The following is a 13,742-nucleotide window of genomic DNA, read 5'->3' on the forward strand; positions in this document are numbered from 1 at the left end:
AAATATAGGTTGTATGGGTGAGTAAAATAATTGGCTACTTGTGCAGTAAGTGGTGCTAATAGTAACGCCTATGGATGTAATTATTTGCTCCCTGCAGAATTTTATGAATTCTCACACATCTTGGTCAATACCCAATTTATTAATAATTTCCCTATTTGTCGTTGTGTGGTACACGTAATCTTTATAGTGGTATAAATCTATACACTTTACACTTGTATAATTTGCCAAATATATTTACGAGTTCAAAATACCTGTTTTAGAAATCGACATTAAGGTGTAATTGAATCATAATTGATGAATAAATAACGTCCCAGTGCCTACCTCGGTGAGGACGAGTGGTAAGTTGCGAACTCTTTACTACCCGTGGCTCCAGGAGAAGAAAGGGCCCTTGCAGAAGGTCGTGTTTTAGGAATTTTTCCCCCTCCTCTCGTCATGATGTGGTGATGATGGCTGGGGTGGTGGCTGTGTTTGTCTACAGCTGCGACAGGCGCTAGACGCTTTGGTGAACCAGCTGAAGAACTTCCCAGCTCGCCTGCGCCAGTACGCTTCCTACGAGCATGTCCAGAAGCTCCTCAAGGGCTACCTCAAGGTCAGTCGCTCGCCCGCTCAGTCGCTCCCTCACCCTCCCGCTCACTCGCACTGCCGAGATACAGCCCTCTGCTTTGTGTAAACATTTTGGGGCCGCGTTGATGGTGGTTTTGACACATGTACATGTACAGCCCTTCTTCATTTCACTGCTGGATGGGAGCCTTCCCACGATATTTCGTTTGTGGGGGTTACACAACCATGCTTTGCCACGCTGGTCAGTGTGGGCTGGTGTAGTGAATGTTTAGACATGGGTTAAATGTACTTAACCACCACCGTCCGTATTACTGCTGCCTTGTAAACTTAAACATATACAACTTTAAGCTTAGGCTTCCTACGTGGGCTGTTGTATGCTGGTGCCGTGGCTAGCAAAGGGATGAAGCCCTAATGCGAGTTGCCGGTGGTCACCTGACCTCGACCTTCACTCGTGCGCAAATGAGCACTCTCGCTCAAGAGCCGATGGGGAGACCTGCTGAGCAAACGAAAGCTGGGGCTGGTGAGCGCATGCGGATTTTCACGCCACGCGGTGCGGGTGGGGGGTGCGCGCTCAGGTCAACGTGATGGTGGTGGAGCTCAAGTCGGAAGCTCTCAAGGACCGCCACTGGAAGCAGCTGATGAAGCGCCTGCGAGTCAGCTGGGTGCTGTCGGAGCTCACGCTTGGCCACATCTGGGAGGCCGACCTTCAGAAGAATGAGGCCATCGTCAAGGACGTGCTGCTGGTGGCGCAGGGAGAGATGGCGCTAGAGGAGTTCCTCAAGCAGGTGTGTGTGTGTTGACCCCTCCCCCAAGCTCATCGCCTCCCCTGCATCTGTTTTGCTCCTCCAGTGCTGGCACCAGTTCTGCCCCAATTCACTGGAGTTTTCGTCGGTTTGATCGCTACGCCATCCATACCTCACATTTGTTAGGTGTCTGTTAAGTCCCAGGAATTAATCTGGTCATTTGATTTGTCTACCACGTGAGCATGTTCATTGCACTGCATCCATGTGTTGATTAATTAATTTGTATTAGCAAATGCTTCCATTGTTGTGTGTCTGTTAATAGCTGCGGATTTGGTTTGTCCATTTATCGGCCCATGAGATTGGATCCTTTATTAATTTGGCTGTGTGCATGCACCCGTCCCTGGCACCGCAGATTAAGGAGCTGTGGAACTCGTACGAGTTGGACATGGTGAACTACCAGAACAAGTGCCGGATCATCCGCGGCTGGGACGACCTCTTCAACCGCGTGAAGGAAAACCTCAACAGTGTCGGCGCCATGAAGCTCTCCCCCTACTACAAGGTGCGCCCCTGGCGTCGTTATTTCATTTTAACTTCTGGGTTTTGTTTTCACTTTCATTTGTAATTTCCGAGTTTCTCCATCCTTTAGGAAGAGGGGTCCCATGGTTGGAGGTGATCCGTGTGTACTGTTGTTCGTTGGTCTCATGATCATGCTAGTGTAGTGTAGTACAACCACGCGGAAACAAACAATACTATAACGGCTGTTGCCGTTTATTAACACGCACTCTCACTCGGCATCCTACACTCACACCAGTGCAGGTGCACTCTATCTCCGTCCTTCACACGGACACTGAATAACTATTTGGATCCTTCCCCTTGGCTCTCGTCTGCCCGGGGCAGGGGATCAGCCAACACCGCCCCGCGACGAGGAGAGAGACCCCTACTCCAGCCGTTCCTTACCCAGGCCCCCAACGACGACCCTTTGGGTGGCTCCTCCCCCCAGCTCAGCCCTGCCCACTTTCCCGAAAGTGCTTTCCAAAAGCCCCTTGCGTAACCCGTGATGTGACGTCATCCTTGGCCCCGCATAACTCTCAACCAGCTCGCACCTCCCTCCGCTTGCCCCCTCATTGGTTACAATATTCTACATTAGTATTGATTTACCTGAATTTGATTATTCATTTATGTGAATGTGATCAACTCGTACCTTTGAATACGCTGCTAATAGAATACCGTAGCCTTTGCTCTGACTTCATAAAATCATCTTATATAAATTGCAACAAAAAACACTTTCGACTCCTTGGCTCAAAAGACTCTTACCTGTTCATAAATAAAGGCCACTCATCTATTGTGATGTTCACTTGAAATAATTGACCTAGAGACAAATGTGCATTCTCATTTACATGCCAAACTGAAACATTTTAAAAACCTTTTTAAAATTACCGATTGATCATAGTTTAATGCATCATGTGCGACACCTTTCACTCGGCCTTGCCCCCACCCCTATGACCACTTCAGCCACTCCCTGATTACTTCCTTTTCGCTGCCGCTATGGGACAGGTGTTTGAGGAGGACGCCCTGAGCTGGGAGGACAAACTCAACCGCATCCTGGCGCTCTTCGACGTGTGGATTGACGTCCAGCGTCGCTGGGTCTACCTCGAGGGCATCTTCACGGGCAGCGCCGATATCAAGAACTTGCTGCCCGTTGAGACCGGCCGCTTCCAGAGGTAGGCGCGTCGCGTTACCTCGTAGGGCCCCTCGTGCGCGACTCATGTGAGCTGCCGCCTTCACGTCATGTCACATCACATTGGAGACTTGTGTAAGATGCGCGTAGTAGTTTTTTTTTACTTGTACGTTGTCGTGTTGCCACAGCATCAGCACGGAGTTCCTGGCGCTCATGAAAAAGGTATCCAAGTCGCCACTCGTCATGGATGTGCTGAACATCCAGGGTGTGCAGCGCTCTCTTGAGAGGCTCGCGGACCTCCTGGGAAAGATCCAGAAGGCCCTGGGCGAATACCTGGAGCGGGAGAGGGCGTCCTTCCCAAGGCATGTTCCATTTTCTGTTCTCTTAAGATCAGGGGTCCAAAATTGGAAAATAATTGGGGTTCATCCATATCGGGGGTATTGGTGAAGCAGTATCATACTCTACTGAGTATAGCAATGCTCAGATTTGCACAGATTTGTACTGGTTTTAAATGGAGGAAAACTTTTTGCTCTGCCTGTCTCTTTCTGCTGGTCTGCTTGCCACAACCTGCCTCTCTGTGAATTTATACCTACCTCCTGATATTCCTGAATTTCTGTCTCGCCTTCTCTTTTTCCTTTTACCTACATGCGTGCTTGCTTCTCTCTTCCAAATATCTACCTGCCTCTCTGCCCTGCCTGCCTACTTATCTCTTTACCCGTCAGTTTGTCTTCGTCCTGTTTGCATATTCAAGTTTCCATGTCTTTTAGTCCAAAATTGCCACGAGATGTCCAATTTTGGATCGATTTTCATTTCTTTCAAATGTTTATTTTCCTTATTGCCAGGTTCTACTTTGTTGGTGACGAGGACCTTCTGGAGATCATTGGCAACAGCAAGAACGTGGCGAAGTTGCAGAAGCACTTCAAGAAGATGTTCGCCGGCATCGCCGCCATCCTGCTGGACGAAAACGACGGCCAGATCCTGGGTATTGCCTCCCGGGAGGGCGAAGAGGTGAGGGGTGGGAGAGGGGGTGCACCGTGTCACCCTTTCGCAGTACTCTGCCCCACAACGGGGTTTAAAATGTTACGTATTTAAAACATTTCAGTTATAGAAAGGGTTTCGTAAACATTTTTTTTTAAATAATAAGCAAGGTGATTGGTTATCAGTGTCATCTGTCATATTATTCTCAAATATAGTCATATTCTCAAATATAGTCAATATTTGAGAATGCGAAGAAATTATTTGGGAGTAATCGGACTGGGTGCTGACACACCAAAAAAACCGATTTTATTGTGGGGAGATTTTTTTTAGAAGTGTACTCGGGGTACGGACATGCCAAGATTTTTGTAACGTTTGATAATTTTTTGGTAGCACTGAATGGCTAGGGTTAATGCTGAGTGGCCACAAACGTTGTCCATTTCTCACCCTCCCACCCCCATGGCGTTCTCCGCAGGTCATCTTCAAGACGCCCGTGTCGATCGTGAAGCACCCAAAGATTAACGAGTGGCTCACTCTCCTGGAGAAAGAGATGAGGGTGACGCTGGCTCGTCTGCTGGCCGAGGCCGCCACAGAGCTGTGCACGCTCAGCAAGGAGAGGCCTATCAACCCAGCCGCCTACCTCTCCTGGATCGACATGTACCAGGTGATGGGACGACAGGGCTGTAGAGCGATACGTTTTGGCTCGGGGAGGGGGGGACAAAAATAGTGCTGTAGTTATTATATTGCCTTAACCCTAATCTTTTTAACCCTGTTTAACTCCTCACGTTAATGGCTACGATGTGTCCACACACCGGTTTTCTCACCCGCTGGGTACACAAATCGATTTCATTTTTAGGACCAAAAATGCTGTTGCTCTGAAAAGTACTACTGCCACAAACCAGAATTGATTTTGGCGGCCAATGTGGTGCGGTAATGGGTGTGTCATAACCACGTATGGGTTATAAATGCACAATAGGATTGGAGGTGGGGGTATGGTTAGGGCGACTGAGTATTATTTTTCTCCACATCAGCAGTGTTCCACACAGCAGTGCCACTCAAGTGCCACCTGCAGTTGTTAACTGTTGTGCAGGGTGATTTAAACAGGTTTCATTTACATTTTTTACAAAAATAACTATTGCAGGCAGTGCTCTCCCCATGATGCCTTGCAGGCCTTTGCTGTATCATATCTAACTACCAAAGCATTTCTTATGTTGTGCGATGAAAGATGTAACAATAATAATAAAATGTTGACAACATTTTTTGTCTTTCATTGGTGTTGTGCAGGCCCAGCTCGTGGTTCTGTCTGCGCAGATCGCGTGGTCCGAGAGCGTGGAGAATGCGCTGAACACGGTAGCTGCCGGGGGGCGGCCCGACGACCAGGGCCCCCTCTCGGCCGTGCTGACCAACGTAGAGGCCACGCTCACCGTCCTCGCTGACTCGGTGCTCATGGAGCAGCCCCCGCTCAGACGCAGGAAGCTCGAACATCTGGTACGACGCCCCCCCCCCCCCCTTACCAGCAGAACGTTTCTTGATGGAAGTGGTGCCACAACGATTCGCCACGACTTTGAAAATGTTTGTGTATTTTTTTCATCATATTGGAAACCTGGTGAAGGTTTTGCAATTGTCAGCTCACTTAAGTGGTGTGAAAGAAGTTCAACAGACAAACATGTACAGCCAGAAAACTGGAGAAATGCTATTTTCTCTCAACAAATAAATCAGTGATCTTGACCTTTTTAAAATAGTCTTATGTTTTCCCAATTTTATTCCGATGTTGCTATCGGCATCATGTCACAAATGTAAGTATCCATTCACAAATGTGGCACACCAGTGTTTCTCTCGCCCCATGTTAGAGAATGGACTGTGGAAGTAGATATCACACAACTGTTTTAAAGATTCCTTCAAAACAGCAAAATCTTCCAGAAAAAACACCGTATGTCAACGCTGTGTGCAAAAATTCCAGTGGGATGCAAGTGAAACAATAACAACCATAAGACAATTTAGATTAAAGTTATCAGGCTAACTCTGTACTTCAACAAACATGGCTTAACCATACGTTTTCGAAATCACCAAAATAAAGCTATAAAAACTATGTAACAGTGATCATAGGAACTGTGATTCAAATTGAACAATAAACGATATACATAACATGTACGACCAAACTTTGCAGCCATAGCTGGCAGCATGAGTCCACTCCATAACAGCAGGAGTATCAAACATTTTCAATGCACCTTTAAAGATCGGCACACTATAATCAAAACTCGATCATACTTTGCAGCGGACATCCGGAGCGATGCATTTGATTTCAGAACGTGGAGACTCATTGAGGCCTTCCTGGATTAATGTAAGTTTAGTATTTTTAAAGATATTTTGGTGTTTTAGAGTGAGCCAGGTATTGGTTGGGACAAATTGCCCAGTTGAATAAGCTTTGTCACTAACAAAAAAACAAAAACACAATTTCTTACCTCTTCTTTCTTGTTTCTTGTGTTCCCACTCACCGGCTCGGCCGTCACAGATCACGGAACTTGTGCACCAGCGCGACGTGACGCGCATGCTGCTGCGCAGCAAAGTCAACCACCCCAAGTCCTTCGAGTGGCTCAGCCAGATGCGATTCTACTTTGACCCTAAGCAGGTGAGGTTCTTCCTCTTCCCCCCCCCCCCTCACCATTCTACCTCAACAACATGTCTAAGTGCGAGGTAGTGGTCTGATAGATCTGTGTGTGTACAGATTGACTGTGGGGTGAGGGCCTCATCATGTCATGCGGGTCTTGGTAGTTATTTTACGATGCTTCACCACGCTGGTTGACAATTCACCGCGTTGTGGGGATTATAGAATTTTAGGCACAGGTACAGTCCAACGATACATTTCTCTGCATCACCCCATGCTGAAAGCGTAAACCCCGCAGCAGCCTGCAGCACCTGTTTTATGCAAGGTTGTCGCCCACCCACGCAAGCACCGTCCGGACTCGATCCTGCTTAGCTTCCGAGATCCGATAAGCGTGGGCCCATTTCTGGTGAACTAAATTGCCCTGCAGAAGAAGGTAAGGAGAAGGCCATGTGTCCAACATTTGACACGCTCCCTTCCCTGTCGCGTTTGCGCTTGACAGTCGGAGGTGCTGCGGCAGCTGTCAATCCACATGGCCAATGCCAAGTTCAACTACGGCTTCGAGTACCTGGGTGTACAGGACAAGCTGGTGCAGACGCCGCTAACTGACCGCTGCTACCTCACCATGACGCAAGCTCTGGAGGCTCGGCTCGGGGGATCGCCCTTTGGTGAGTCACTGCTATCGAGTGCACTGCGCTATCCAATGGATTATGTAATCAGGACCACTGGGCTATCCAATCGACCGCTGCGGTCTGGCTCACCGTACTATCCAATCGACTGCGCTCTCAGGCCCACTCTTATGTCCGATCCCACTGCACTATCTGTCCCAACGTTATTTCTGGTCAGCAAATGGTATCTGGGTAGCCATGCTTTCCTGCCCCACTGTGCTCTCTGGCCCCATTGCGTTTTCTGGCCAGCCAAATGATCCAGCTCTGTGTTCCCTCTACGGTCTCCATTTCACTGCGCGGGCCAGTCGACAGTGCTATCTGGCCCACTCGCCGTGCTATCTAGCCCGCCACTTGCTTATCAAGGTGTTGTACTACAGGGCCATGCTGTGGTGTCCAGACCTCCATATTTTTCTTTTGAAGGTTGAATATGAACAATATAGAATCGGTATAGCTATTTTTTTTATATTTAAACTTTTAGCGACTATAAATAAATAAGAGGTTAAGATAAGATGATTTTTGCCTTACAATCTAGAATTGGGGTTTTAGGCAAGATACATTTTTTTTGTTATTCAGTGAAATAATTGTGCAGGTATATGCTCCGCTTGGGAAAATCGCACATACCCACGTAAAACCAGTCAATTATAGCTCCACTTTTCCATCCGAAAAAACTACCACATACCTAACAAATGGAGTAAAAAATTTTTATAAACTCTTTTCTTATCCAGTTCAGACATTTACGAACACCGGCTTGTGTTTATGACACGTCGTCCTCCTGCTTGTAATCCCGTGCCGTGCATCTCCACAGGGCCTGCCGGGACAGGCAAAACGGAGTCCGTGAAGGCCTTGGGCAACCAGCTCGGGCGCTTTGTGCTCGTCTTCAACTGCGACGAGACCTTCGACTTCCAGGTTAACAGCACGTTTTATTTGTAACAAGCGATTTGTATTGTGGCACTGTTGTGGCCACGTGTGCCTGAATGCATGTAGCTTTCATGCTGATTGTGTGTGAGCGTATTGGGAGAGGTGGCTTAGTAGTTTGTGGACTGCGCTGTGATCCTGGTGACATTGATGTGATTCTTGTCCACGGTATCTGAACCTGTTTTAGGCCTCCCTTAGGTTGGCTCAACTGTAAATGAGCAATCTGGTGTTGCATAAACATCGACACTGGAAGACAAAGGTGGCTGGGCGTGGTACTGGTAATACTTGTTGTGCCATTCTGGCCTTAATAGGTGCTCGTTTAACATCATTTGCCCCGACAGTCTATAAGAACACATTCCTGCGGAGGGAGCTGGTAGGAACGTTGGGTTGTTCGGTCAATGGCCAGGGTCAACGGCGACGTGGTGTATTCCGCAAATATGCCTGACTGTGAAGGCGGGCACAAGCCAGCGTGAGTAGGTTAAACATTGCGTTTTATAAGGGCACTACGGGGTGACCAGCCCCTCCCCTCCCAACCCCCCACCCAGCCCCTCCGACGGACACAATAATCCCCTGTGGGCTGGTGTAACCAGGAGGATCCTACCTGTATAACCTTTGTCTGCGTGCGTGTTTGTGTAGGCTATGGGCCGCATCTTCGTGGGGCTGTGCCAGGTCGGTGCGTGGGGCTGCTTCGACGAGTTTAACCGCCTGGAGGAGCGCATGCTGTCGGCTGTGTCGCAGCAGGTGCAGTGCATCCAGGAAGCGCTGCGGGAGCACGCCAACCCCAACCGCACACGCGGTGTGTGACCAACATGCCCCCATGATAACCACGATAACCACAACTGTGAACGGAAACACCATCACCATAATCACGGCGGGTCGGCCAAGAGATGGCAGGACAGCAATGAGTTCTTGTATCTTATCGGTTAGGTACTGTGAGCTTTATCCCCTCATTATTTGGTGGGCTTTCTCTGGGTTCTGCCATTTCTTCTATACCAAACTCATGCATGGAAATTGTCAAAATTTCAATGCAGGATCTTCCTGTAAATGATCTTTTTTAACCTCACTAACCCTTTTGTCGGCGAATAAAAGGAATTCTAGTTAGCGTTGGGCTGTCTGATTATTTAAGTAATCAAGCATTCTTCCAATTATCAATTTAGTTAATCGGCTGGCTAATCAGAAAATAGTTGTAAAAAACGTGTCACCTAAGACGTGCTGCTGGTCAGGAGGTAATTGACTGGGCTTGATTACCTCAGCAACTGTGTCACGCTGGCCATGGCTTGTCTGGACAGCCACAATTTTTTAAGGGGACCTGAGTAATCCTGTACGTAAAAATTAGTCTATTTATATATGTTAGTCAAAAAATCTACTCAATCAGCCAATCATTTCAGCTCTTAATTCTAATTACCCAAACAGCAATCACACTCGCCTCAACAGCAGTGACATTCGCAACCAGGGCCGCAAACGCAACGTCCTTTGTGTGTGCGCGCATGTGTGCCCTGTCTCGCGCGCGCCTTGCAGAATCGCCGCCGGTCACGTGCGAGCTGCTCAGCAAGCAGGTGAAGGTGAGCGCCGAGATGGCCATCTTCATCACCATGAACCCGGGCTACGCCGGCCGCTCCAACCTGCCCGACAACCTGAAGAAGCTCTTCCGCAGCCTGGCCATGACCAAGCCCGACCGACAGCTCATTGCGCAGGTCATGCTCTACTCGCAGGGCTTCCGCACAGCCGAGGTGCTCTCCAACAAGATCGTGCCCTTCTTCAAGTGAGCGTCGTTTCCCCCATTCTCACCTTCTCGAGGACCCTCCTCCCCCACCGGCCGGCATAAGGCATGCATGATTCTTGAACGGAAGCTCCGGTGGTCTCACTCTATCCACAGCCAGGTCACACGGGTGACTTGGTGAGATATCCTAATGTACTCTGCTAGATACGCTCATGCCACTTATTTAATCGTACACACATGCGTATGGAGATAAATTTGATTCCTATCGGATTTTAGGGTTAGGCCACGTAATAATCTGGCCAAGACTGTGTCGTAAGATTCCCCCCCCACCACTCCGGTATATCCAAACAAAAATGTAATTATCACTGTATAAGCGTTTAACAAACCAATTATTATTGTTTATTATTGCTCACCGGTAAGTCGAAGAATAATTTCGACAGCCAAATGTAGTAATTAGATACGACGTTCACGATGTAACGTCAGGGAAACTCATTGCTGTCCTGCCATCTCCTAGCCGACCCGCGGAAGTCGGAACGTGCCTTGGCTACCTGCACGGTCCAAAACGTGCGGCGGGAAGCAGCATTGACGGTCTCCGATTTCCTCCTTTCGCTGTCCCCTTCCGCCCAGGCTTTGTGACGAGCAGCTCTCTTCCCAGAGCCACTACGACTTTGGGCTACGTGCCCTCAAGAGCGTCCTCGTCAGCGCCGGCAACGTGAAGCGTGATCGCATCCAGCGCATCAAGCGCGACAAGGTGGAACGCGGCGAGGAGGTGGATGAGGGCCAGATCGCCGAGAACCTGCCCGAGCAAGAGGTGACGTGCCCGCGCCCGTTTGATTGCGTTTACGATGCGGTCCCTAAACCCTGAAATCTTACTAACTTTCAAAATTGTTCTTCACGATATAATTCCAACGATCGATAACCATTTTTATCTTGTTTGTGCAGTCCCCATTTGTACCATTCGTCTAAAGGTAAATAAAGTTTCACGTACAGAAACTCTTAATTGTCCCACAGTTGCTTGCAGAACTTAATAGAGTAGCTTTTGTGGACTCAAGTAATAGTTCTTATTAACCAGAAGGTGCTGCCACCTGGGAGACAAAGTGCGGTTATGTGTCTAATGTTAGCAGTGACTGGGTGGTGGAGGGATAACCCAGGTAGCCTTCAGGTCCCTCGTGCTCCGCGATTTCATTACCAGTCCTAGTTTAAACAAAAACCAACGACTCCATCTGCAGGACAGGCCGGTGTTGGTACTATAACTTTTCTCGTACCGTGCTCACTTGTGTGCAGATCCTGATCCAGAGCGTGTGCGAGACGATGGTGCCCAAGCTGGTGGCGGAGGACATCCCTTTGCTCTTCTCGCTGCTGTCGGACGTGTTCCCCGGCATTCCGTACCACCGCGGCGAAATGGACGCCCTGCGCCAGGAGCTGCGCAAGGTCTGCCTGGAGATGCACCTGACGTACGGCGACGGAGAGGAGGTTGGCAGCATGTGGGTGGAGAAGGTGAGCGCGCACACCGCTGCCGGGTTGGATTTGATCCTTGGTTGGAGGCGATTTAGTCGACCAGGGCATGCCGTCCGCGTCGCTCATGTTTGCGAAGGTTTGTAACGACAGATCCGAAGTAAAAGAGCAAATATATTCTTAGGTTTTTTCGGTAAAGTCACATAGGTAAAAAATTAAAGTTAAATAAAAAATATATTAAAAAATATGTTCTTTTTATTTTGCTTTTATTAATTTTATTTTTTTACCTACGTGACTTTACCAAAAAAACCTAAGAATATGAATCCTTGCAGTCACGAAAGCTTCAAATCTAGAAAGAATAAAAGAGCAAACGGCTGTAATCTTGTTAGGTACGTGCCCAGGATGTGTGTGTAACAGGCACCAATGCTTGAGTATCAAGCATTGTTGGTAATGCTGCCACTGTCCCGTGACTGCATTAGAATCTAGACTGCTTCATGAGTTCTGCTTGGCATATTTGGCCATCTCTTAATGAAATGTTTATGCTTGTGCAAGAAGCCATAACACTCTGAGTTCCTGCTTTAGAGATAACTCAAGCCTCCACAGAAATGTTGGCCTTCTACTCGCTCACCCTGTATGTGATAATATCACACACAGTGATGGTTTGTATGATCCACCAAGCCCACTTCCCAAATGAAAGACAATGTGTTGATAAATGCTTGCCTGACAGCTAAACAATCGCTGAGTTTTGTACACAACCAAGACCCAGTCTGTGAGCTGCCAAAGGACCGCATTGGGTCACACGATTATTGACATGCTGATCGTTTTGCGTGGTGCAGGTTCTGCAGCTGTACCAGATCACACAGATCAACCACGGCCTCATGATGGTCGGCCCGTCGGGCAGCGGCAAGTCCATGGCGTGGCGCGTCCTGCTCAAGGCCCTGGAACGGCTCGAGGGAATGGAGGGTGTGTCCCACATCATCGACCCCAAGGCGCTGAGCAAGGACCACCTGTACGGCACGCTGGACCCCAACACACGCGAGTGGACCGACGGCCTCTTCACGCACATCCTGCGCAAGTGAGTGCGGCACGGTTGAACGTGTCAGTGAGCAAGCGAGCGAAAGAGTGAGAGCGCTTTCAGATGCACTTATGCGGCCGTCTGGAATGCCCTTCCTTCCGAATTAGGAAGTCACTTGGAGCTATGCACTTCTTTATATAATTTGAAAACAAATTTCTTTAGAACTACTTTTTGTGTCTAGTTTTTCTTTCCCCCGCACCTCCGATTCACACAGTTGGCTACGTACGGTGCGAAAGAAGTTCAACATACATACAAGAAAGTGAATGAACGTAGGAGTTGGAGAGTTAATGAGCGAGTTATTGATCAAGTTAGTAATTGAACCAGTTGGTAAGTGAATGAGGGAGCAAGTGAGAGGGAGTGAGTTAGCAGGACTGGACCATCTTAAGAAAAGAGTCTTCAGACTCGGTGAGGCTTTCCTGGGTAAACAAGCATAGCACTAATCATACTAATATTGAGTGAGCAAGTTAGGAAATGAATGAGATCAAGAGTCGTCATTCAGAAGTCGTGTTGTGCTTACTAGGGAGTGAAATTCATACCTAATGATTATTGTGAAAGTGATGAAAATAATATTGATAATGGATATAGTGATAGAGTTAATAATGGCGATATTGACAGTGATGATGATGATGATGAGATTTATCCGTGTGACTAGGATTTGATATCGCAACACACAATTGAGAGCACGTTGCTACTTTGCTTACTGAGCCAGATTTTTGGGAACTTATTCAACCGTATTTTCTCTTCCCCCCCCCCCCCCCCCCAGGATCATCGACAACGTGCGCGGGGAGCTGCACAAGCGGCAATGGATTGTGTTCGACGGCGATGTGGACCCCGAGTGGGTGGAGAATCTCAACTCCGTGCTGGATGACAACAAGTTGCTCACGTTGCCCAACGGAGAGCGTCTCAGCCTTCCGCCCAACGTGAGTGGCACTCTCCACCCCCCCTCCCCCTGCCAGCGCCCTCTTTACCCAGTGGTGACGCCTGGTTAACATGGACCCCGAGTGCAGGGAATTAAATCGTGGCAGCCCCCTGTTTCATTTCAACATTATTTGTAGTCCAGCACTTGGGCCCCTTCGGCCCTTGAGCATCGGTGCAGTCTCACTGCCTTTACTTTAGCATTACACCTACAGCTGCCCTGCTGTAGGTGACGAGCATGGCACTGTTTATCTTAACTCTAACCCATCCCAGACTAAAGCTTGTCCTCATCTGACCTCGAATGCAAACTGGTAAATATGCCTGCAGTAATTCACCCCTTCCACGATTTACTGACGTCCGATGATGCCTGTTTCATTAAGAACTCAATTTAAAAATTTCTCTGCATTATTTGTTCTTTCTCATTTGCCACATTAG

The 13,742-nt window shown here is 48.4% G+C and overlaps 1 protein-coding gene across 2 annotated transcripts in view; it reads left to right on the forward strand.

Moving 5' to 3' along the window:
* The window catches only part of LOC144729645 (cytoplasmic dynein 1 heavy chain 1-like), a 63,280-nt gene that overhangs the window by 17,142 nt on the left and 32,396 nt on the right, over positions 1 to 13,742 (forward strand). For both annotated transcript variants that reach the window (XM_078610053.1, XM_078610054.1), the window contains exons 20-36: positions 479 to 589; positions 1,137 to 1,346; positions 1,717 to 1,863; positions 2,859 to 3,025; positions 3,171 to 3,344; positions 3,825 to 3,990; positions 4,433 to 4,621; positions 5,242 to 5,445; positions 6,470 to 6,586; positions 7,062 to 7,227; positions 8,033 to 8,133; positions 8,779 to 8,938; positions 9,661 to 9,904; positions 10,490 to 10,673; positions 11,147 to 11,359; positions 12,154 to 12,392; positions 13,156 to 13,312. In XM_078610053.1, the coding sequence (XP_078466179.1) occupies positions 479 to 589; positions 1,137 to 1,346; positions 1,717 to 1,863; positions 2,859 to 3,025; positions 3,171 to 3,344; positions 3,825 to 3,990; positions 4,433 to 4,621; positions 5,242 to 5,445; positions 6,470 to 6,586; positions 7,062 to 7,227; positions 8,033 to 8,133; positions 8,779 to 8,938; positions 9,661 to 9,904; positions 10,490 to 10,673; positions 11,147 to 11,359; positions 12,154 to 12,392; positions 13,156 to 13,312 (2,949 nt within the window). The remainder of the gene's footprint in view (positions 1 to 478; positions 590 to 1,136; positions 1,347 to 1,716; positions 1,864 to 2,858; positions 3,026 to 3,170; positions 3,345 to 3,824; positions 3,991 to 4,432; positions 4,622 to 5,241; positions 5,446 to 6,469; positions 6,587 to 7,061; positions 7,228 to 8,032; positions 8,134 to 8,778; positions 8,939 to 9,660; positions 9,905 to 10,489; positions 10,674 to 11,146; positions 11,360 to 12,153; positions 12,393 to 13,155; positions 13,313 to 13,742) is intronic.

The sequence above is a fragment of the Lampetra planeri genome, chromosome 33, assembly GCF_965212315.1.
Source record: "Lampetra planeri chromosome 33, kcLamPlan1.2.h2, whole genome shotgun sequence".
Lineage (NCBI taxonomy): Eukaryota > Metazoa > Chordata > Hyperoartia > Petromyzontiformes > Petromyzontidae > Lampetra > Lampetra planeri.